The sequence below is a fragment of the Acinonyx jubatus genome, chromosome B1, assembly GCF_027475565.1.
Source record: "Acinonyx jubatus isolate Ajub_Pintada_27869175 chromosome B1, VMU_Ajub_asm_v1.0, whole genome shotgun sequence".
Classification (NCBI taxonomy): domain Eukaryota; kingdom Metazoa; phylum Chordata; class Mammalia; order Carnivora; family Felidae; genus Acinonyx; species Acinonyx jubatus.
The window spans coordinates 107,156,790-107,181,131 of NC_069382.1; the positions used below are offsets into that span (position 1 = coordinate 107,156,790).

The window sequence follows — 24,342 nt, forward strand, 5'->3', positions numbered from 1 at the left end:
GCTCCACTAGTTATTTTAACAATGTCAACAATAACCATTTGTTTGGACATTATAATTTATATAGATATTTAGTTTGCATTAACACATTTTAATCTGTTTAATAACCCTGTGTGGGAAGTATTATTCCATTTTGCAGAGCAGATGTAGATACATACAGAATTGATTTATCAAAGGCACTGCCAATTTGTTATCACTCGACTTTACACTTTCCTTTGCAATTTCACTTACATAAAATTGATTTCAACTCCTAACATACATCTTACTGAAGTCCAGTAGTGTTCCAAGGACTTCTGTTAATTACTAGTAGCTCAAAGTCTCATGGTCACCTCTTTCTACAGCCTTTGGTCTCAGCTGAATCTCATGTTCTAGACTAGATGATAGGTTTCTCAGCTTCAGTGCAACCTACATATAAAAAATAGTCCTTTTTATGTATTTATTTTTAACTTTTTCTAAAAACCAAAGCCAACTACTCTAGAAGCTGAAGGAAGCAACCTGGAAAATTTTCACCACTAATGTGCATTTTGCCAGAGTTGGCTTACTAAAAAATATTTGTTTCATCTTGCTACAGAGTTAATAATGGATTCAGTATTGGAAATTTTATACCTAATCTCATGTTCTTTTTTATTGCAAAATATTTGTTCATAAAAATATTTGTTATTTAGCTTTGATAATGATTTATGTGTCCTTTCAGAAAATTTTAACCATAGAATAAAGAATTTTATGACATCAGTGTTTTGTCAAATTTTTGTCCTCAGGACCTGCTTGCATTCTTAAAAATCACTAAGAATGTCGAAGAACTTTTATTTATAGGAGTTAAAAGTGTTGTTTTTTACCATAATAGAAATTAAAGCTGAGAATTAAAAAAATATTTTTCTTATTAATTTATTTAAAAATAATAACAAACCAATTACATGTTAACATAAATAAGATCTTTTTATGAGTACAGTAGTACCCCCTATCCACAGGGGATATGATCCAAGACCTCCCGGTGGATACCTGAAACTGCAGAAAGTCCCAAACCCTATATATGCTATGTTTTTCCTACATATACATGCCTATGATAAGCTTAAAACTTAGGCACTCTAAGGGGTGCCTGGGTGGCTCGGTTGATTAAACACCTGATTTCAGATCAGGACATGGTCTTGCAGTTCTTGAGTTCGAGCCCCACATCAGGCTCTGAGCTGAAGCTCAGAGCCTGGAACCTACTTCAGATTCTATGTCTTCCTCTCTCTCTCCGCCCTTCCCTCACTAGTTCTCTCTCTCTCTCTCTCTCTTTCAAAACTAAATAAACAGTAAAAAGTTAGGCACTCTAAGAGAATAACAGCAACTAATCATAAAATAAAACAATTATAACAATATACTTTAAAACTGTTATGTGAATATGGTCTCTTTCCCTCAGAATATCTTATTGTACTACATTTACTCTTCTTGTGATAATGTGAGATGCTGAAATGCCTGTGTGACAACATGAAGTGAGGCGAATGATGCAGGCATTCCAACGTAGTGTCAGGCTGCTATTGACCTGACAATACATCAAGAAGATCATCTGCTTGGACCATGGTTGATTAGGATTAAATGAAATACATGAAACCACAGAAAGCAAAACTGCAGATAAGGAAGGACTACTGTAGAACTATATTCTCCTAAAAAATAATAATGAGAAGATTAGCACTATTTTTTACATTCGCTGATCTGTTTAATGGCTAGCTTAATAGAAGATAACTAGGTTGTCATTGGTATACATTATTACTATTGAAGTACATGAAGAAAATTAGCTTCATGGAGGCATATAGTTGGAAAAAGGAGATGTATTTGAGTAGTGTTTTCAGGTAAATGTGGGTATTCTTCTTTGATACTACACCAAAATTTGACAAATGGTAGTTTCTTAGGGAGTCTTACTTACCATTAGGTGAGGTCAGACAACCAATTAGTTGGAAAAATGTATTAAATCTGCCAAAATTCTAATAACGTCACTGCACTCTAATTTTTCCTATTGTGCTTCTGTTTGTTAGCCACTGTTCTAAGCACTTTAGATCTATTAACTCATTTAATTGTCTTGATAACTCATTGAGGAAGGTGCTATTATTAACCTCCTATTATGCAAATAATGAAACTGAGGCTTAGAGAACCTCTGAAATGAATATTCCATGTTACTGCTCAGCTCTGTTGTTTCACAGGATAGTAAATTCAAAATGAAATAAATCTAATGACAAGGATAAGTAATAGAATTTCAAAGTTACTGGTAAGCATATGACATATTGAACACTAATAATACATTGGTTAATTACAAAGGGAGATAACAGCCCTCCTTTAGTAGGCCAAAATCACTTATTAATCTTTTAGTATTAGTATGCCTCCAATTATATTGCCTATTGCAATAGAACGATCTATTTTTGGTAACTTGTTTCTAATACAGTATTTTTCTGAATATGATATCGAAGAACTACATTAACACAGCTTATGAATATAATTTTTACTAATCATTGCACTTTTGTGTGCACTTTCCCTTATATTGCTAATAAAAATACCTTAAATTAATTTTAGGAATCTGTGTTTCGGATCCTAGTAAAAGAAAGCTAGACATAGCTTTTCAGGATTTACATAACTCTCTAGGATTGCAAAATCTCAAGAACATAGGGATAACAGTTTGGGATGTTATAACACAAATTTTTAGAGGAGTTGTCAGGCAAAGCATAGCAGGAAGACATAATTCCTCTTGATGGCACAGGAAAGGAGTGGTGAGCACTAGCAGAAGCAGTACCATAAAGAACAATTTTTAGTGCAGCCAATCTTAAGGGTACTTTCTGGAAGCTTTCCAGAATAGAGTCAGCTGAGAAAACTATGCTTAATAATGGGTATGCTTTCGCGAGGTCATACATGCAACATTTGCATAGTATTTTAGAATGAGTTATGATATGAGTTATGGTATGAATAAAAAATAAGAAAAAAATTGAATAGTGTATCCCAGCTGAGATTTATCTATCAAATCTTCCCTCTGATAGATAAAATAAACATTAATATTAAAACACTCAAGAGAATTTAGGGGAATAAGTTTATCTCTACTCCTGAAATATATCAAGATGCATATATTAAAATAATACTGGAAGTTATGACTCAGACAACTAGATCAGTTGGTTTTTGTTTATAAGACATTACAACTCAGCATACCATAAATATTCTTATAGACTCAACACCTGTTCTTTTCACAAACTGACTCCATTCAGAATATTCATTGCATAAAAATAAGGCTAAGTAATTGGCAATAACTTGGGTCTCCTTATGGAGCAATGTGAATTATTATTTTTTGCATTCCTCATAGACATTTAGAGGAATTGACATATTTTGTAAATAAAAGGAGTCGGGGGTAAGCAACTCCATGGGCAAAACTTCAGTCTGATAATTGCATATTCCAATCTGACTGCCAGGAAGAAAGAGAATGGGCAAGATACTAGTTCATTAGTTCCAAGCAATGGAATCACATGTTTGTTTTGGTTTGGTTTTGGTTACATCACTTGTATACAGTAGGGCAGTGGAGGAAGAGGACATGGTGTTGAAGAGACGATGCAAAGGAAGGGCACAAGAAGAGACAAGATGTCATAATAATTGGTATAACTAGCATTTGTATAAAATTTCACAGTTTACAGTATGTTTTAAGTATTTCATTTCATTTAATCCTAACCAAAAAGGGGAGAGGGGAATCCTGTGGAGTTGATGCATTGCTATCATTAATACCTTTTTTACAAATGAAGACTGAGGTTCAGGTTAAGTGGTTGGCTCAAGGTTACACAGCCAGTAAGGAGGAGGATTTCAAATCCAGCCATTGTGATTCCTAAAACTGTAGGCTTTTCTCAGTACCACCACATAGGCTGGATTGTTTCCACAGTACATCCTAGAAAACATCCTAATATGTCAAGTCATTGGGCAGAATGTCCAAAGATAAACTATGCCATCTACTGATCCCTCCACCAACCTGATTTCTAACAAATATAAAGTACGCATTCTCCCACTTACTACCCAGGAGATGGGTATGAGACCTTGGGCTGTAGACCCAACCCTGACTACCAGGGCAAAACTTTTGGAGAAAATAAAGAGGATTATTGCCAGATGACATGTGACTTAAATATTGGGAACTTTCCAGTTAGTGCCCTTTTTTAGTCTGTAAGCAGTGAGCTCTCTCCTGAGGAAAATAATGTGCCTGTATAATGATTACTTTTTACTTGTAATTTTTGGATAACTTTCCTGGAAAAAAAAAAAAAGAGGGCTGACTAGCCTATGTAGCAAGAGAGATGATAGTTAACTCTGATAAAGGTGTTCTGATTATAAGCCAGAGTGGAGAGAATCTCCTTCCCTCGGATATATTTCAAGGCAATAGGTTTTAGCTATTAGAGATCTTCAGAGTATATTTATTTTTCCTTTTTTTCTAGTTTCAAAAATTATTTTTATTATCACTGTGAAACATTTCAAACACACTAAATCTTCTTAAGAATAATATGACAACTATTCTGAGCATTTTTCTACATAAAGGAGAAAGTTGAATGAAAATAATTGCAATATTACATAAAATTAAGAAAGTAACAGGGGTGACTGGGTGTCTCAGTTGGTTAAGCATCCAACTCTTGGACTTTTGGTGTTGCCTCAGGTCATGATCCCACGGTTCATGGGATTGAGCCCTGCATTGGGCTCTGTGCTGACAGCAAGGGGACAGTTTGGGATTCTTTCTCACCTTCTCCTTCCACCCCTCCCCTACTTGCCTTTGTGAGCGTGTCTGTGCACACTCTCCTTCTCTCAAAATAAATAAAACAAACAAACTTTAAAATTAAAACAGCTATTATAACCATCCTGTTATACATGTGGTAGATGAAAGAGTGTCTATAATAATTATCAGCGCAAAGGGTCCATTTTAATTTGCTAATTTTCTTACTCTCATTTAAAGCTATGTATAAAGTTCAATCTTCTACAACATAAAATATCAATTCCACGTCCTTATCTGCACTAATTGCTTATTAATACTGCCATTTTAATAATAAATCCTAAGCTACTCAATATAGTTTAATATCTGTATTCAGGACAGAATCAATAGTAATCACTGTTAGAATTTAGAGAGAAACCAATAAAAGGGCAAAGTCACAGACAGAAGTCCATGAATTCAGCTTTTAGAGAAAAAATTATCTAATACATGACAGTTGGTTCTCTGTTCTAAGTCTAATGGTGCCTGCATGAAAATGCATGGCTCCAACCTTGAGAATTGATGGAGCTTTTATTCAATAATTGCGTTTTTCTTTAGTAAAACTGCTTTGTAGCATAGAATTATAAACATCCTTTAAAAACAAATGGTAATCAACTGAAAGTGTTAGTAAACCTACTGGCTTTGAAGAATTATGTTCAGAGCCTTTGCTGTAGATTTCCTGGTGTAATCTGAGAGCAGCTCCATCCATGGAAAACAGGGAAAGACCTAAGAAAAAATCATCCACTCCAAGTTTGTAGGTGGCTTTTTTTGTGTGTGTGGTGGTGGCATTTTTAACAGTAGCAAAAGGAACTTACCTAAAGACTTATCTTGGATGGCAACAAGATGAATGGATCCTCACACCAGCTCTCCAAATCTTAAAAGCTTATAAAGAGGTCCTAACTGGGTTCGGTCACCTATATATACCCTATATACTGCACAGGTGTTTTCAACATCACAGGACCATATGAAGGCTATGTCCTTGGAGCAGCGTCTGGGAGCAGGAAAGGCAAATGGAACCCACATTCCCGGGACAGAGGAGGGGGTGAGGAGCCCCCCAGTGCCCAGTCCAGCTCATGAGTCAATTGACGAATGTCTTTTTGATCACATTCCCCAACAATTATATTATATAACAATTATCTATTCCCTGCTAAGCCATCTTTACTTTCAGTTTATTTTCACCTGGCTTGCAGCTAAGACACTGATGAGTTCCACATGAGTTTGACATGAAATACTTTCACCTATGTGGGGATAATTTCAGGTTCAAAGATAATCAGTTATTTGAAAGATAATTCCTAACCATGGCTAAAAGGAAGTAATTCTGTTTAAGAATGCAAGAAGTTACCACTTTTTTGTTGAGCTAATCCCTAGAAAAGCCACGTGGTGAACATAAATGTCAAGCTCTTCATAATTTTTCTCTCTTCAAAGTTAGAACTACAAAGAAAATGTTGGACTTAAATATGGCAGTCCTATTTCTAGAAGAATAATAATGATAGACTAATGCATACAGAGGAAAATGAGAGATCATATTTTCAAAATAATTGAAAGGATTTAAATTTTTTTCTAAGAAATCGATATCTTTGAGAATTCTAATATCAAAGGATATTAGTTAAGGGTATTTTCCTTAATGCACCCTGTCTCTAGGGCAAAGTTGGTAACATGAAATGTGGTTCAACATTTAAGAAATCTCTGGTCCACACCTGTGCATGCATTTTCTGTTTGAAATAGAGATTAAAACTTGCACTTAAAAAAAAAATGACTTAATAATACTCTGTGGTAGTAAAGAGAATAGCAAAAAGAAATAGAAAATTTTACTTTCACACTATAGTTACACTGTGCTTTGTGAAATATATGTGACCTTAAAATAGTCTCTACAAATTAAATAATTGTAGGGGCACCTGGGTAGCTCAATCCGTTAAGCATCTGACTTCAGCTCAGGTCATGATCTCACCGTCTGTGAGTTCGAGCCCCATGTCGGGCCCTGTGCTGACAGCTCGGAGCCTGGAGCCTTCTTATTCAGTGTCTCCCACTCTCTCTGCCCCTTCCCCACTCACACTCTGTCTCTCTCACTCTCAAAAATTAATAAATGTTAACTTTTTTAAAATTAAATAACTGTAAATAAACCTCTGGAGTTGCCTCTTAAATTTTATTGTGTAAATAATTTTACCGAAAAGGAACATATTAATTATATAAGTGAATATTCATTTAGACAGATGTTTGGTAATCTTTTACTTATGTATTAATTTTTTTAAGGTAGTAGAAAGTATGGTCTTCAAAAGGAATAATTCCAAAAAGAAAGACAACATGGAAAAAAAGAATCAGGGAGAAGACCCTCTAGTTGGGAACTAAATTGACCTTTTGGTGGAAACTACCAAGAATTCACACACACTATAGAAGAGTCTATAACTGAAGGAAACAAAAGTTTATTCACCTGATATGCAGCAAGCCAATAAAAACTAGTATCCACCTTTTGCAGTAAAGAAAGACAGGTAATTTTTGGTGTGGTGCCCCCAGGAGATTAGGAAGCTAATACTCTAAAGTCCCAAACTCCCTGATTGTTTGCAAGTGAGGGGTTTTAAGGACAAAATTTGGGGAAGGGGTTTCCTAAAAGGTGGACACCATTGATTGAAGGCCCACGCTAGCAGGTGCTCTGGTGCCGCTTTGTCTGATTGCCTGGAGGTCTTCTCCATCCCAAGAGACTTGAAATCTGAAAAATATCTTTATTCTTTTAATTAGGTACAGTCGGTGATCTATCTCTAGGGTAGTGCTGATTCATACCTATAAGCTAGTAGAGTCGCATTCCTACAGGTTCGTTGGTCAGTCCAGTGGTGCCTGGGGCGATATGACCTCAAGCGTTCATTCTTTCATCTGCACTGACGAGATGGACACCAATTTCAAGATTAAAAGGGAAATTTCCAGAAAGAAATCACTAAACATGTGTTTTGCAGCCATGTTTCTAATGAGACCAGGACAACTGTATTCAGCATAGAAAAATCTTTGATGTTGTAAATGTTAACATATTGTGGATGAGCAAGGCAATTGCAGGAATGAACAACAGGCTCTCATGACAAGGAAAGACCATTCAGAACCAGGAATTTTAAGTTACCTGACAAGTTATTTATTGATTTATTTATTTTTGCCTAAAGGGAGCATTTTCTCTAGCTTTGAAGGGATACTTACATAATTTATTTAGTTCATTCCATCTGCTTTCTTCTGGTCTAAATGTGGTCTCCTGAGTAGGTGTCCCTAATAGAAGAACCCTCTTTGATGAGATGAACATTTTCTTTGTTTGAATTTAGATTTCTTTTTTTATTTTAAATTAAACATTAGTGCCATATGTAATTAGTCTGAGTAGAGTAAGCTAAGTTTTTGACACCCATTCACCTAAGTTTCATTTACAGTATTTTATATAATATATAGAAATTATAAATGGTATTTACATAATATATATAAATTCTATATAAATTTATATATCAGGAAATGCAAGCTTCCTCTTCTCTTACAATTATTATTATCTCCCTGGAAATAATGATGTCTAACTCTTTGGTGTATATCTTTACATTTTTTTTCTTTCTCTTTCTCTTTCTATGAATACACACTCATTCTCATTCATTTATTCATTCAACAAATATTTATTGATGTCATATTATGAGCCAGGTATTGTTTTAGGAGATAACAGCAGCGAACAGTTCTTGCCTTTAGGGAATTTATACATTTTTTTGTTATAAAAATGTAATAATACAGTAGGTACTCTGGCAGTGCCAGATGTTCTTTTACTCAATAATACATCATAAGCATTTCTCCACATCAGCACTTGGAGCCTCACCCTATTCTTTTTTTTTTTCTTTTTCCATTCATGTATCATGAAATAGTTTATACTCAGCATCTACACATTTTGTCAACCTAAAAAAAAAAGCAGTTATTTTATCAACAAAATGGGTTTCTTCAGGAATGGTAGAGAATTATAATTCAGGACCTGCAAGCTACAGCAAAGCCATAGGCAAGTCCAACAGACTAAGGAGAAGAAGACTATTTTATGGAGAAGGAGGAAGTTGGGAGGGTTGTTTTTAACTAAGGTCCATTGGAGAAAAAACAAGAGTTCAAAGTGATGATGGTTTTTCATTGGCTGAGTTGCAGGGGTCCTCAATTTCTTAAAGCAGATGCAGTATACATCTTTTCCTGTTGGGACCTGTAACTGATCATTCTTACCTGTTAAGATTCTTTTGATGGGGTCTATAATTGACAATTCTTCCTGTAATTGATGTTGAATGGTATAGCTCCCACTTCTAGCCTTCCAGCTCTACCTTAGTGGAAAATTAATATTTTCACAGTGTTCACTTTCCATTCAGGACTCAACCAACTAAAATCTGGATTTCTACTAAAATATAGTTTAATAGGTTGTTAAAGAGAAAGAATTTCCTCTGCCCTTCAAGATCCTTCTATTCTAGACTTAAGAATCAAATTGACAGAAGACAGATTAACAGGAGAAAATCAAATTTAGTTTCATACTTACCGGGATCCACACGGACAAGAACTTCCAAAGAGAGTCAGGCAATGTGAGGTTTATTTGAGCTAGGAAGAGGGGTAAGCCTTTGGGGATACAAAGGGAAGGAAGTTTATTAGTAGGAAGGAGAAGGGAGATGTTTGGAAAACAAAGGTTGCCCTATTATGCCATTAAGTTTCTTAGGTAAAAAGGAACCTGTGTTAATAGCTCTCTTCCTGGTACATCCAGGGAGTTGTGGGGGAGGTGGCAGTCTGCCCTTGGCCCCTACAAGATCATACAGGCTTATTCCCAAGTTTCGTTGGTGCTTTTCAATTCTCACTTTTCTTGACTTCTCTGCAGTATGTGATGCAGTCAACTCTAAAACTGCCCTTGACTACTCTAGTGCACACAGCAGCTGTTTCATCTCAAACTCTTTCCCTGTGCTGCTTGTTTTTCTTCGGAATAGTGGCATTTCCTGGGCTCTATCTTTGGCCCTCAGTCCCCATTTTGTCTTTATTTATTTCTTTTAGGTTTATTTATTTATTTTGAGAGAGAGAGCACACATGGTTGTGAGTCGGGGAGGGACAGAGAGAGAGAGAGTCCCAAGCAGACTCCACGCCATGGTGTCAACTCAGAACCTGACATGGGTCTTGAATCCACAAACCGTGAAATCATGACCTGATACAAAACCAAGAGTAGAATGCTTAACTGACTGGGTCACCTTGGTGTCCTGTCCCATCTTGTATTTAAAAAAAAAATAATATTTGTTTATTTTTGAGAGAGAGAGAGAGAGAGAGAGAGAGCGCGCACCTGAGCATGGAAGGGGCAGAGAGAGAGTGAGACGTAGAATCTGAAGCAGGCTGCAGACTCTGAGCTGTCAGCACAGAGCTTGATGCGGGGCTCAAACTCATGAACGGTGAGATCATGACCTCATCCAAAGTCAGATGCTTAACCGACTGAACCACCCAGGTGCCCCAATCTCATCTTGTCTTTAAATGGTGTCATGTGCTTCCATGAATTACCACCACCTATATGTTAATGAGTCTCAAATCTTGGAATAATTTCGTCCTATACACCTCCGACTGGATATCTTATAGGTGCTTCCGACTAAACACAGAACAGAACTCACCATCTTCCCATTCATTCCTGTTCTTAGATTTCTTAACTTCATGCAGGAAAACTTTCACCCCACTGCCCAGCCCAGACACTTAGGACTCACTCTTACCATCCCCTCTCCCACATTCTCCATAGCCTGTAGCCTTCTCAGATGTGCCTCCTTAGAATCTTCTTTGCATCCCTACTGTCACCCATCTCCATTTCAGTTGTCAGCATTTATCTCTTACACTAGGGCAAACCTACCTAACTTTGTCATGTTTCACTCCAATCTACCCTTCACGCTACAACCAGAGTGAGTTTTCTAATGCAGACTTTTATTATATATTACTCTTTTCAAAAGTATTTCTTTGGTTTTCTGTGAGCCTCACATTAAGTACAAAAATCTTTGTACAGCTGTGTGCTGTAATACAGCTCTCTGTAACTTGCACCTACTTACCTCTGTAGTCTCATCTTCCACCAAGGTGTGTCTGAATCTCTGTTCTCATATTCTAAACTGTTGATCCACAGAGGGCCAAATTCTCTCCCTTTGTGCATTTGAACATTCTGCTCCTCTTACTGAAAAACTCTTTGCCTTCATGTCAGCTCTTCACCTAGATGGCTGTTCTTCCCTGAAGAATCACCTCAGATTCGATTCATGTTCCCTTGTGACTCTGTGTTTTGTCCATATTGTTCCAAGTGTTTCAAATATCTGCCTTTCCCTCACATTCACCTAGATAGACCATCAATGCCCTCAGACCACCCACATGACCACCTCTGAGAGCATTTCCTGAGCCTAATATGAGTACTCAGAGAATGCTCTGCTTGTCTTTGTTGTAGTATTTATCCCTGTCACAATAATCCTCTAATTATTGTCTGTCTCAGACACTAGACTTGTTACCTAAAGATCTATCATAGCCTCTAACTCAGGAAACAAAGGGGAAGCCCTGGCAAGCTGCCACAGCCAACTGCTCCATCCTGAGGAATCCCAACAAATCAAAAGCAGAGCTCCTGGCTATGTTTGCCAACACTGTTGCCCAACAAACTCAGATAAACTCGTCACAAGAGAAGCCAGTAAATCCAAGGGAGGAGTTTTAGAAAAGAGAAGGAGGTAAATTTATTGTGGGTGAAGGCAGCTAGGGGAGGTGGCAGGTTCAAGCCTTAACAACCAACATGGGGCACCTGGGTGGCTCAGTCAGTTAAGTGTCCGACATCAGCTCAGGTCACCATCTTGTGGTTCATGGGTTTGAGCCCCACATTGGGCTCTGTGCTGACAGCTGACAGCCTGGAGCCTGCTTCGGATTCTGTGTCTCCCTCTCTCTCTCTGCCCCTCCCCTGCTCTGTCTGTCAAAAATGAATAAAAAAACCATTAAATTTTTTTTTTACAAAAACAACCAACCTCTCCACTGAACAACCAGCCTCTCCACTGGCAATATGGACACCTGAAGTTTTATGAGGAGGGGTTGGGGGTGGGGGCACGTGCAAAAGAGCAGGCAGAGAGTGATCATGGATGGGACTGGATATGTGTTTAGTCCATGAACCTGGGTGTGGAAGGGGATGTGTGGTCTTCTAGGCATTCCATTGCTATCAAAGCTTTTCTGGCCTGGCATTTGGAATTTTCCATTCATTGTAAAACACCTACATCAATGCCTCAACAAAGTGTGATAAGAAATAAGCACAATGGGTTTTAGTTAGAGCATGAGTTAAGCAGTCTTGTCTATTTCTGCTTTTAACTGTTGGGGTCTATAGTTGAGCAAGAAGGCTCACTGAGTTCTTTGAGGGCAGGAATCATTGCTCTCAATCATTGAATGTTGAATAAGTAATTCATTCTAAACTATGTCTAGTTGTTCATCTCATGAATGAATATCCAATGAAATTCATTCATTCATGAGATGAAAAACTTATTATGATACCTCTCTCCCACGTACAACCTTTGTCAGAAGACATAAATTAACTAAAAGATGAAATTAAGTCCTATAAATAGAACAACAGTCTTGGAGGTAAAAGAGTCTTTTGAAAGGAAGTGGTAAAGGAATACTTTGCAGAATATGGAAAATTAGTTATATTTTTCTAACTTATAAATATCTAAGTGACATTTGATTCATAAACTATAGTCTCTTATACTTGGTTCCTTCCCTTCAAAATATCAATTTTTCCTACACTATCGGCTCACTTCATATTCTGTAACAATCCTACACTTTAGAGTCTGCGTGGAACTGTGATGATTCATATTTTACCCTTATGAGTGTTTTACATTTATTAGGGTACATTAACTACGTAATTGGATTAAAACAATAATATTACATTAGACTTCCCTAGACAAAAGAGAATTCAAAACCACTGCCACTACCAGAACCCAGTGACATAAATGAATATTTAAAAAGATTACAGAAGTCTTTACACGTTCTAACACCAAGCTGAAAAGCCCACTTAGCTTTTGTCTTTTAAGCTGGCAGGAAAGTGAGAATGATGGCTATTGATTTCAACAGATTTGACATCAACTCTAGGTTTACTATTGTTCATATGGAATTTTCTTCACATGGTAGCCAGATGGTAATAAAAAAAATAGACTGAATTTCAAAATTAGTTTTTCTTAGTCATGATCATTGCATTCAGAAAATGCTATGTGAAAAACCTATTTTTTAAGCTAACTTTATATTAATCAAAGAAAGATGTTATATATATATGATGTATTGTGGAAACTTCTTTATCAAATACTTGTATGTAACATTATAAACTTGTTTTTGTGAATCTGCTCTGAGATTGCATGGGGTTCTTTGAGGAATCATTGACCTATCATCCTTGATCCATAAATTCTTAAAGTTAGAAGGAAGCTTAAAGGTAACTAGTACTCCTTTTCCAATTCTGATATATCTTTTACACAATCCCTGACAGACGATCATCTAGTCTATTTTGTTTTTCATTTCTTTTTTTTTCCTAGTTGGGTTTTTTGTTTGTTTGTTGTTGTTATTTTTGCCATCTGCCTTTTTGTAATGTTATTCATTAGTCCTAATTGTATACTTTGGAACAAAACAGAGATCAACTGGTCCATCCGCCATCTACCAAAATAGCAGCCACATATCTGAAAGTCCTTGTTTTTTTTTTCCTTTTCCTTTCCCTCCCTTCACTGATTTAGTCTTATCAGTTCTAAATTCAAATTATACATTGGATTTATCCACTTACTTCCATTTTTATTGCCACTAGGTGGTAGTCCAAGCCACCATCATCTTTGACCTAGACTATTGTAACAGCATCCTAATTAATCCCTGTTTCAGTTCTCATCTTTTACCAATCTACCTTCTGTATCAGTGGTCTCCAAATTGGAATACGTACACCCTAGGGCAACACAGGGTGATTCATTAGGATACAAGAACAAATACCAGAAAGTCTATTTATTTTTATCTACTTCTTTTTTTAAAATTTCAATTGTGTATGCTTTATAATGTTCATAAGTTGGTATAGCAGTGGATGTGTGTGGTTTATAAATTAAAAAATGTACATATATTTGGGGAGAACATGCTTAAATATTGAATACTCTATTCCAGATGTGTTCTGATTAACAGAGTAGGAATATTACTTCTTAGAATTTGCACACTGCCCTTATATAATGTAAGATCTTATTAGCATTTTAGCTCTTTACATATTTGCTTTTTTATCAAATTCATAGTCTGATATATACAACTTCCCAGATCTATAATGATCATGTAAATGATTGTTTTTTAACATGTAGTGCTTTCCACTTATCCCAATTAGATTTCCTTACAGTTTTTTTTTTAATTTTGAAACACTCTTATAGAAAAAGTCAAGTACTGCACATGTACAACAAAAAATAACATTTTCTTCTGAACCATTTCTTTGACTTACATTATATTGGCACTTTTCTAATATTTTCAGCCATTTTATGTAGAATATCCCTCAGTTTGGGTTTGCCTGTTGTTTACTCGGGACTAGATTCACCTTATGCATCTTAGGCTGGCACACCACAGAAACAATGCTGTTCTTCTCTCATTGCATCCTGTCTGCAGGCACAAGATGTTGATTTGTCCCAATTACTGAGATGTTAACTTTAATCGCTTGATTTATATGGTGTTTATCAGGTGCTTTCACTGTACAGTTACTCTTTGATTACGTGGTTTGTAATTATTATGTAGACTATGTCATCCCATTCCATAGCAACCTTTTATTATTTACTTATTTCTTTTTATTAGTATGGACTCAGGGTTTCCTATTTGATTCATTGGTATAATTCTTTACTATCACTATTTATTTTGATGCTCACATTATCCCAGATTTGGCCAGCAAGAGCCCCTTCATTCAGGATTCTGCATCTTTTTGACATATTCCCCTCACTCTTTGAGCCCTTCCTTAACTTTTGATCTGTATATCATTGTCTTTGTTTCAACATTTCAGGTCATTTAGATTACTTTGAATCTTGATTATGCCACTTATAATATTGACTATTCCACCTAGATAATAAGCATTTCTTCTGTTTCTTATTCAAGTCATAGCAATAATGGATGATAATGGATATGGATATATCATGGATTATAATAATCAATGGATAATAATGACCAATGCATTGAAGCCAAGGAAAGAGCCTTGTTGTACTGCTCGAGACTACTTTCCAGATCAGCAGTCTTCGACCAGTTAATCAGTTACATTAATTAATATACTATTTTGTAGTGTATTTTGAAGAATTATCTGATTGATAATCAAGCTAGTTGCTGCTGCCAACTTAAAGTCACTATTTTGCCAAAGATTCTTCCCTAGATTCCAACCATCTCCTTCCTGAAAGAAAATAATTTATTACTATTCAGTGGTGTTCTCCATGACTGAAAGCACTGTCTCAAGCCCCACCTGACCCCAAGGTTCAAGGAGCTCATGCCTTGAACTCACCCCCATCGCTGGTACAATCTTTACCTAGAGCTCACTTAGGGATGTCAAAGCTTTGGGGATGGGAAGGTAGTGGACAAAACAAAACAAAAGCTTAGTCCCTGGCACACATTTTACACTCAACATATTGCTTAACTGAACTAATAAATACTGAAGATTAATGCAAATGAATTAACCCAAACTTTAAATAGATCTAGCTGTTCAGTAATCTGTTTGTGTACCATGGAAAAGTCTCTAAAGCCAAAAAATCTGGATTCCAGAGTAGAACCTCAAGATTTACAGCTGTAAAGCCTGGCAAACCACTCAATTATACTAAATTACTCTGAGTTTCAGTGTTTTTGTCTTCGTTGTTATTAGATGAAAGTAATAAATGGATTACCCCTGCCTAGTCCACAGAGTTGTAGAAGCCAGAGAAATAATATAAATGAAAATTTTCTGTATGCCTTGATTGGTGTGAATGTGTAATATTATTATTATTCTGGTGAATATACAATGTTACCATGCAGTTATTTTTTTTCATTATTTTATAAGAAAAGAATCATGAGCAGATTTTTGAAATGCCCATCATTTTCCTAAGCTGTTTACCTAATACTGATCTTTTTTTAAAAAAAGAAAATGAAGCTAACTTAGCAAGACTTTTCTTTTTGGCTCCACCTAATTTGTTTTTGTTTTGTTTTGTTTTTGTTTTTGTTTTTAACATGCTCATGAGGCATCCCCTTAAAAAATTATTCTCAATTTTTTTCTGGGATCACGATAAGCCTCACTATTTGGTTTACAAAAATCCTCCCCATCTTTCATTAGAAAGTTAGAACCGATTTGCTTCTCAAGACTGATGCCATCTTTCCTCTGCTCCTTGATTTTTCAAGAAGTACTGATATTTACTCTGTAAGAGAATAGAAAGAGCATCAGCTTAAGCTCTGTTATTCAGGAATTCATTTCACAGCTTGGAGGAGCAGGTTGGAGGAATTGGGCTCATCTCTACATCTCTATTCTCTTGTCTCTAAAATTTACATAAGGGGCACCTGGGTGGCTCAGTCTGTCAAGCATCTGGCTCTTCATTTCAGCTCCGGTTGTGGTCTCATAGGTCCTGGGATCAAGCCCCATGCCGAGCTCTGTGCTGACAGTGCGGAGCCTACTTGGGATTCTCTCTCTCTCTCTCTCTCTCTCTCTCTGTCTCTCTCTCTCTCTCTCCCTCTCTCTCTCTCTCTCTCTCTCTTTCTCGCTCTTTCTCTCTCTCTCTCCCTGTCTCTCTACCCCTCCTGTTCTCTCTCTCTCTCTCTCTCTTTCTCGCTCTTTCTCTCTCTCTCTCCCTGTCTCTCTACCCCTCCTGTTCTCTCTCTCTCTCTCTCTCAAAATAAATAAACTTTTAAAAAATGTTTAAAGTTAACATAAAAGCATCCTACTTCTTACTGTTGCAATGAGGACTAAATGCAATAATACATGTGAAAGAAAGCCTATACATTATAAAACTTTACACAAATGTGTAACATAGTAACTCAGAACTCTGATGTAATAATAGCAAAACCAATCATTTGCTGACATATTCTCCTTACCAGACTCTATGCTGTCTTCAATGCCACAGCAACACAATATGTATTATTATCTCTATTTTACAGAGGAGGTAACTGAGGATCAGAGTGGTTAAGTACTGCCCAAAGCTACACAGCTAATAAGCAGTGGAGCAAACTCAAACCCAACAGTGTCTGACCCCCAAACTGTACCCCTAACCCATGCCCCAGATTCTACCCGAAACTCCACCAATTTGGCCTCAGTCTCAAGTTCATTTAATAAGAGTCTGTCCTGAAAATATCTCTTCTGTTATGAGCCGCTGCCTAATCTTTTTGTTGTTGGTTCTGGATTTTCCCATATGAAAACTGTTCTAGGCTGTGGGGAAGACAGAAACCACACAGTTAATAATTCTGACCTCTCTCACTTATCTGCTAACACTGTACCCTCTCCTGAAAGAAGCACACCTCTTCTTTCCTACTATTTTTTGTGTAAACATTTTCTGTACTTCCTGCTTTTCAAAAGGCTCAATTAGTTTTGCTTTTAGTACTAGCTGAGAGAATGCCCAGTTTGATTAGAAAGATTAAATTGGTTAGCCATTCAATGAATTGAATAGATGCTCTGGCCAAGTACATTTTCTGCATAGAATTATTTAGTTAATAATTCATCAAAATGCTTGCCCATACAGATTTTTCAGTTTTTAAATTTACTCAATGCTTATGATGATAGGTGTTACCAATTTGTCATGTCCTTGTCACAAAATCAATAGTTTCACAAGTGAATGTTTTGGATCTTGAACTAGATCATCAAAAATTATCAAGGAGGGGCACCTGGGTTTCTTAGTCCATTAAGCGTCTGACTCTTGGTTTTGGCTCATGATCCATCTCACAGTTTGTTTCATGAGTTCAAGCCCAACCCAGAACTGGGTTCTGAGCTGACAGTGCAGAGCTTGCTTGGGATTCTCATTCTCTCCCTCTCTGAAAGGCCCTCCCCTGCTTGCACGCACTCACACACGCACTCTCTCTCTCAAAATATACAAACTTAAAATAACCAGAACAATATACATAAAATAGTATTTTAAAAAGTTACCAAGGATAGTAACAATACTGTCTGACTTTGGTGCTAAATAATGCTTTTGAAATGCTTATTTCTTTGAGAATTGATTACATTTTAAATTCTTACAATTGTGATAATTGTGAAACTTTGACAGCTAAATGATCAGCAGAGCAGACAGGGCCCATGTGAATATTGCCTTGCCTTAGTGACCAAATATCCCTATAGACCCTACAAAACCAAAAGCATGTGACTACAATTGATACTTCAAAAGAACTCGCAGTTACATTAACCTTTCATTTGTAGGTTTAAATAAATTGAAGTACTCACCCAAGGTATGTATGACATGTTGGCCTTTCTGGTTAAATCCATTGTAAAAACTTTTACTTTTGATCTCAATATTACTCTTTGTAACTTGATTCCAAGAATATTTTCACATTTACTTTAAAACCTTCTACAACCTTCATTTTCTCAGAATTTCTATATTTTCTATTTTAAAAGTCCTTTTGAACTTATATAATAACTATGGAATCAATCACTTTTAAATGTCATTAACTGATAGGCACATCTTGACCCAAGTGAAAATTCATACACTATGTGATAATAACCATTCTCTGAAAAAAAAAATCCTTGGCAAAATATCTTTGGGAAAAAGAACAATGCCAGAAACTAACGTTCATTTAATTTTAATGTATAGAAAGGGTTACCTTGTTTTCCTAGACTACATTGTAAGTGAATGTAACTTTTTTAAAAAGGGAGACACTGTGGAAAATACATGAAAGAACTCATTTCCTGCTGTTTGGGCGAAAATGTAATCCTTCCTTAGCATTAGCTAAAATACTTATCCTAGGATGGTTTTTCAGCAATAATGTATTGTGAGCCAGAAAAAATTCTTTCTCTTTACAGAGATCTAGCAGGCTGGGGACTAATTATAAAATATTTTTGTGACAATCAAACAGGAGACTTTTGTATAACTTTTGCATGTATTTTTAGTACTTCAGAATTAGCTTGAATTAGAGATCTCAGGAAATGATTTGGGAGCTAATGTGAGTTCTCTAGACTAATAATAATAATAATAATAATAATAATACTCTATGTACATTCATATCCTTTCCCTTATCACATTAGTTTTCAACATTGCATAATTAGTTAAGAGATTAAAGTTTATTCAGATTAATCCTGTTAGAAGAATTTTAAAAACACTTTGAGGTAAGTGGTGAAATCTCAGTTTCAAAAGTACCGATTTAGAGTCAAATGTATTTCAAATGTTATATATGAAACTAACTAGGATAAGACTTTTGAATCAGCAGTAGAAATACTGAATTGGTCATATTTTAGTTGGGGTGAAGTTTCTCTTCACAAGAGCATTGTTTAGTTTAAGAATCTTTATAATATCTCTTTTATCCTGCACTGACAAAATTTTTTACTCTTATCAAGGTATCAGATACACACCGGACTTCAACATTCTATCATAAGACCTACCCAACCCAACTGCTTACCTCTGGACAATGCAACCCTACCTCAGAAGCTGAAGGAGGTTGGATATTCGACACATATGGTTGGAAAATGGCACTTGGGTTTTTACAGAAAAGAATGTATGCCCACCAAGAGAGGATTTGATACCTTTTTTGGTTCCCTCTTGGGAAGTGGTGATTACTATACACACTACAAATGTGACAGTCCTGGGATGTGTGGCTATGACTTATATGAAAATGACAATGCTGCCTGGGACTATGACAATGGCCTATACTCCACACAGATGTACACTCAAAGAGTTCAGCAAATCTTAGCTTCCCATGATCCCAGAAAGCCTATATTTTTATATATTGCCTACCAAGCTGTTCACTCACCACTGCAAGCTCCTGGCAGGTATTTTGAACATTACAGATCCATTATCAACATAAATAGGCGGAGGTACGCTGCCATGCTTTCCTGCTTAGATGAAGCAATCAACAATGTGACCCTGGCTCTGAAGACATACGGTTTCTATAACAACAGCATTATCATCTACTCTTCAGATAATGGCGGCCAACCCACAGCAGGAGGAAGTAACTGGCCTCTCAGAGGTAGCAAAGGAACATACTGGGAAGGGGGCATTCGAGCTGTTGGCTTTGTGCATAGTCCACTTCTGAAAAACAAGGGAACAGTGTGTAAGGAGCTTGTGCACATCACTGACTGGTACCCCACTCTTATTTCACTGGCTGAAGGACAGATTGATGAGGACACTCAACTGGATGGCTATGATGTCTGGGAAACCATAAGCGAAGGCCTTCGTTCACCCCGGGTGGATATTTTGCACAACATCGACCCCATTTATACCAAGGCAAAAAATGGCTCCTGGGCAGCAGGCTATGGGATCTGGAACACTGCAATCCAGTCAGCCATCAGGGTGCAGCACTGGAAACTGCTTACAGGAAACCCTGGCTACAGTGACTGGGTTCCCCCTCAGTCTTTCAGCAACCTGGGGCCAAACCGGTGGCACAATGAACGAATTACATTGTCAACTGGCAAAAGCATATGGCTTTTCAACATCACGGCTGACCCATATGAGAGGGTGGACCTATCTACTAGGTATCCTGGAATCGTGAAACAGCTCCTACGGAGGCTCTCACAGTTCAATAAAACCGCAGTGCCTGTCAGGTACCCTCCCAAAGACCCTAGGAGTAATCCTCGGCTCAACGGAGGAGTCTGGGGACCATGGTATAAAGAGGAAAACAAGAAAAAGAAGCCGAGCAAAAATAAGGCTGAGAAAAAGCAGAAGAAAAGTAAGAAAAAGAAGAAACAGCCGAAAGCAGGTTCATTTCCAAATTGCCATTCAGGCGTTTGCCATTATCTTAGATAAGTACAAATTTTTTTCCTGTCTGGTTAAACTTAAGTCGGTCTTAGTCTTTTAGCTGTTTTCTAGAGAGACCAGCAAATTTGGCTCAATGATTTTACTGCCGGAAGTAGCAGCCCTGTTTTCATGTTGTGCCACTCCAGAGACTGCTGCCACCTGGTCGTCATGTGGAAGACGGTTCTGTTTTGTGCCAAAGGTGCTACCCTTGCAAGCCACACTTAGAGGAGAATGGAGATGCTGATTTCTTTTGCTCCTTTACAAAAATGGTCCTTAATCAGTGCAACTGTTGTGCTTTCGTCAACTGACCAGACACTATGCTTTAAAACTGCGATCAACGGACCTGCTAATTTGATGGAAGTTACAGGATAGCATGATTAAAAACTACCTTTGATAAAGTACAGTCAAAGGTTGCATCACCTGAAAGGCCTTGAAAGATACGTTTTCTTCGTGAATTATTGTATCTCTGTCTTATGATACTTGGTTTTTGAAGTTAATTCCATTTCATGTATCATTTCCTTTCCTGTGAAAATAAGCTGTTGCTCCCATGTAAACAGCTTGAACCTCATTCTGTCATGCATGAGGGAATGGCATATAAGAATGTTTGAGCACACTGCCAAAACGTGAATGTAACTATTTTCTAAACACTTTAATAGAATGACGTTTCAACGTAAAGTATGTAATTTATTTTTACAGAAAAAAATATTAATTATTTTGTTTTCACAAAAAAGTTCTACAAATAACTTTTAATTATTTTATTTTTATTTTCTAAATACTGTTAGAAGAATTTTATTTCATATCTTCAATATTACCAAGCACTGTAGTACTATAAATTACTGTAATACTGGGTGAATTCATAAAAGATAAAAAGAAAATTATTCAGCAAGAATGATAATCCTCATTGTTCAGCCATTATTTGAATGTAAAAAGATGAATATATTCCTTACAAATTACTTGGAATTCAGTGTTGTACAGGGTTGAAAGACAACTTTATTATCTATCATAATAAACACCTTATTTATGTGTCTTTATTATTAAAATGACTTATTTTATGGCACTAGAAACTTTATTGTGGCTTTTTCTGATCTAATTTCTAGATGAAATTATATTCTTCATCTTAACAACAAACATCTTTACAAATAGGCAATTGCAGGTATGATTTGCTAACTACCATAGTAAATAATATGGATTTTTTCAAATAGGAGATGTTTCCACTTGGCTATTTCATAGACAAAAATGTCCTTTTGTTAATAAATAACATTTATAATGATCCTACTCTTATATAAAGTGGACACACTGGGGAGACAGAGAGAAATGAAGATATGGATCCTACCTGGAATAATTAAAAATCTGGTTTGGAACTCACATGTGTGAATACCATGAGGAGGATTAAAGGAGCATGATCTTGGGACACCTGGGTGGCTCAGTTGGTGGTTAAGCCTTCGACTCACCTCAGGTCATGATCTCACAGCTTGTGAGTTCTAGCCTTTACCTAGCCCTGTACTGAGCCCCATACTGGGCTCTGTGCTGAGCATGCAGAGCCTGCTGAGATTCACTGTCTCTCCCTCTCTCTCTGCCCCTCCCGTGCTCCTGCTCTCCCTCTCTCTCTCTCTCTCAAAAATAAGTAAATAAACTTAAAGAAAAAAAAAAAAGGAGGGCATGGTTTGTAATAAAATTTATCATGGGTCATCAATGGGCCTAGATTGATGTGGCTCCTCTGTCTGCCCTAGAGTTTTCTTTAAAGTGACTTCCCCTAATACAAGGGCCTCTAAGCCTCATAGTCAACACTTCAAAAATCACAGAAAGAAGTTACAACTGTGATAACAAAATGTATGCGGTGGTATGGCAGCATACCATTAAATACATTTGCATCAGAATTCAAGGGACTGCCTTTCACAATTTATGGAAATCAATAAAAGAACATTTAGACTGTTACTGAAATTACTAACCAAAATGATAAAAAATAATTTTAGTATTTTACTTCTAGAGTATATGTTTTATGTAGGATAAAGAACTATTTCCTGAGCTTGTGTTTTATAGACTATATATTAAATGAGTCTTAGAAATCAAAGGCATATTGTCAGTGTTTTCCTTTCTTAGTGGTACATCAAATAATGATGTGATTTACAAAAGTTGATGTCTTATAACTCAAAAAATAGAGTTATCATTAGAAAATAGTTTTGAGGGTAAGTTCAGGAAATGCTGAGTTAAACAAAGTTAAAAAGGTCTCTTTAATGCTGCCTTTCTTAAGAGTTCTTAAAATCCTGATTTGCCTCATAAATCTCTAACAGATGGAAGTTTTTATTCATGATTTTCTAATTTATTTCACCATAAAACTCTTGTCAATAGCACATTGCACAGCACTAGGCAAAGTGTGGAACAGACTTTGAAAATTATGAGTGTAAACATAGAATCTTCTAGAAAAAGGAGGCAATTAAGATTATGAAAATTAACTCACATGATGCCACTAAGGATTACATAATATGATGTGATTTTAAGTTCTCTATTAATGACCATAACTTTCTCAATGAAAATAAATTAGCCCACAGTCTTCTATCTAGAAATGGCTTCACAAATGTTGCTATTGTTCGCTGCACCTGGTGCTTAGGTAGACTGATTTAAGAGAAGTCTGTCTTGCCCTTAAGGAGCTAAAGTCTAATAGTCATCTATAAATAATGAACAAAAATCTTTCCAAAATGCTGTCAGCAAATCACTAGGTATTTCAAGATGTCCAGGAAGGAAAATACTGTACACTTGACTTTCATGTCCTAATCATTCAAACTCTGTTAATACTGGGTATTTAGTCTCAGGTGTCAATCTCCTAAACTGCGATTCTCAGGTTGAATTTCTAGGGCCATCTGTGGCTCTTCCAAGTGTAAATTGCAACTCTTTAAAGCCTCTGATCCTGGGGCCCCTGGGTGGCTCAGTCTGTGAAGCATCCAACTTAGGCTCTGGTCATGATTTCATGGTTTGTGAGTTTGAGCCCCTCCTCAGGCTCTGTGCTGACAGCTCAGAGCCTGGAGCCTGCTTCAGATTCTGTGTCTCCCCGTCTCTCTGCCCCTTCCCCATTCATGCTCTGTCTCTCTCTCAAAATAAATAAACATTAAAAACAAATTAAAAAAACCTCTGATCCTTTCATTAGGAGAACAAAAGAAAGTCCTGTTTCCCACTAGCTTTGTCAGAAAATACTTTGTGGCTATGGCTATGTGCCTTGGATGAGAAAGGATATAAACATTTTATTGGAATAACAAAGCAACAAATAACAAAGCAACAAAACCTTGTGGTACCTTTCCAGTGAAAACTTCCACCCCACATCTGTCCAGTCTACTAAAGGAGATGTTTCATGTATATTTACATACTCTTACCTCACTTTTCAAAAAATTGAGCGACTGTTACAGTTTCTTGAAAATCTTTTTGAAGATCTTCAGAAATAGGGAAAACGGCATGCCATTGACCACTGAATAAGTATACAGTTAATGTATTTTGGCATTTGATATTCCAAGGTACATGAGTTTGGCATCAGGATTAGCTTCTTAAGCATTTAATTCATAAGGTGCTTGAGCAAATTGTGAATTTGTCAGTAGCTATCAGAATATGTGTTGTTGGCAGAAGTAAGTTGGCTTTGCAAAAGAAGCAAACAAAATTCTTATGTCATAAGCTAATAACTTCATTGTTCCCTCTTAGGGAAAATCACTTATCCAAATGTGTACGTTCATGCAACAAATATTTATCATATCCTACTACCTGTCAGGTAAAATT

The 24,342-nt window shown here is 36.6% G+C and overlaps 1 protein-coding gene across 1 annotated transcript in view; it reads left to right on the forward strand.

The window, feature by feature from the left end:
• Positions 1-24,003, forward strand: part of ARSJ (arylsulfatase family member J) — an 83,329-nt gene extending 59,326 nt beyond the window's left edge. The window contains exon 2 of the mRNA XM_015074796.3: positions 19,188-24,003. Coding sequence (XP_014930282.1) covers positions 19,188-20,592 — 1,405 coding nt within the window. The 3' untranslated portion in view covers positions 20,593-24,003. The remainder of the gene's footprint in view (positions 1-19,187) is intronic.
• Positions 24,004-24,342: the final 339 nt, after the last annotated feature.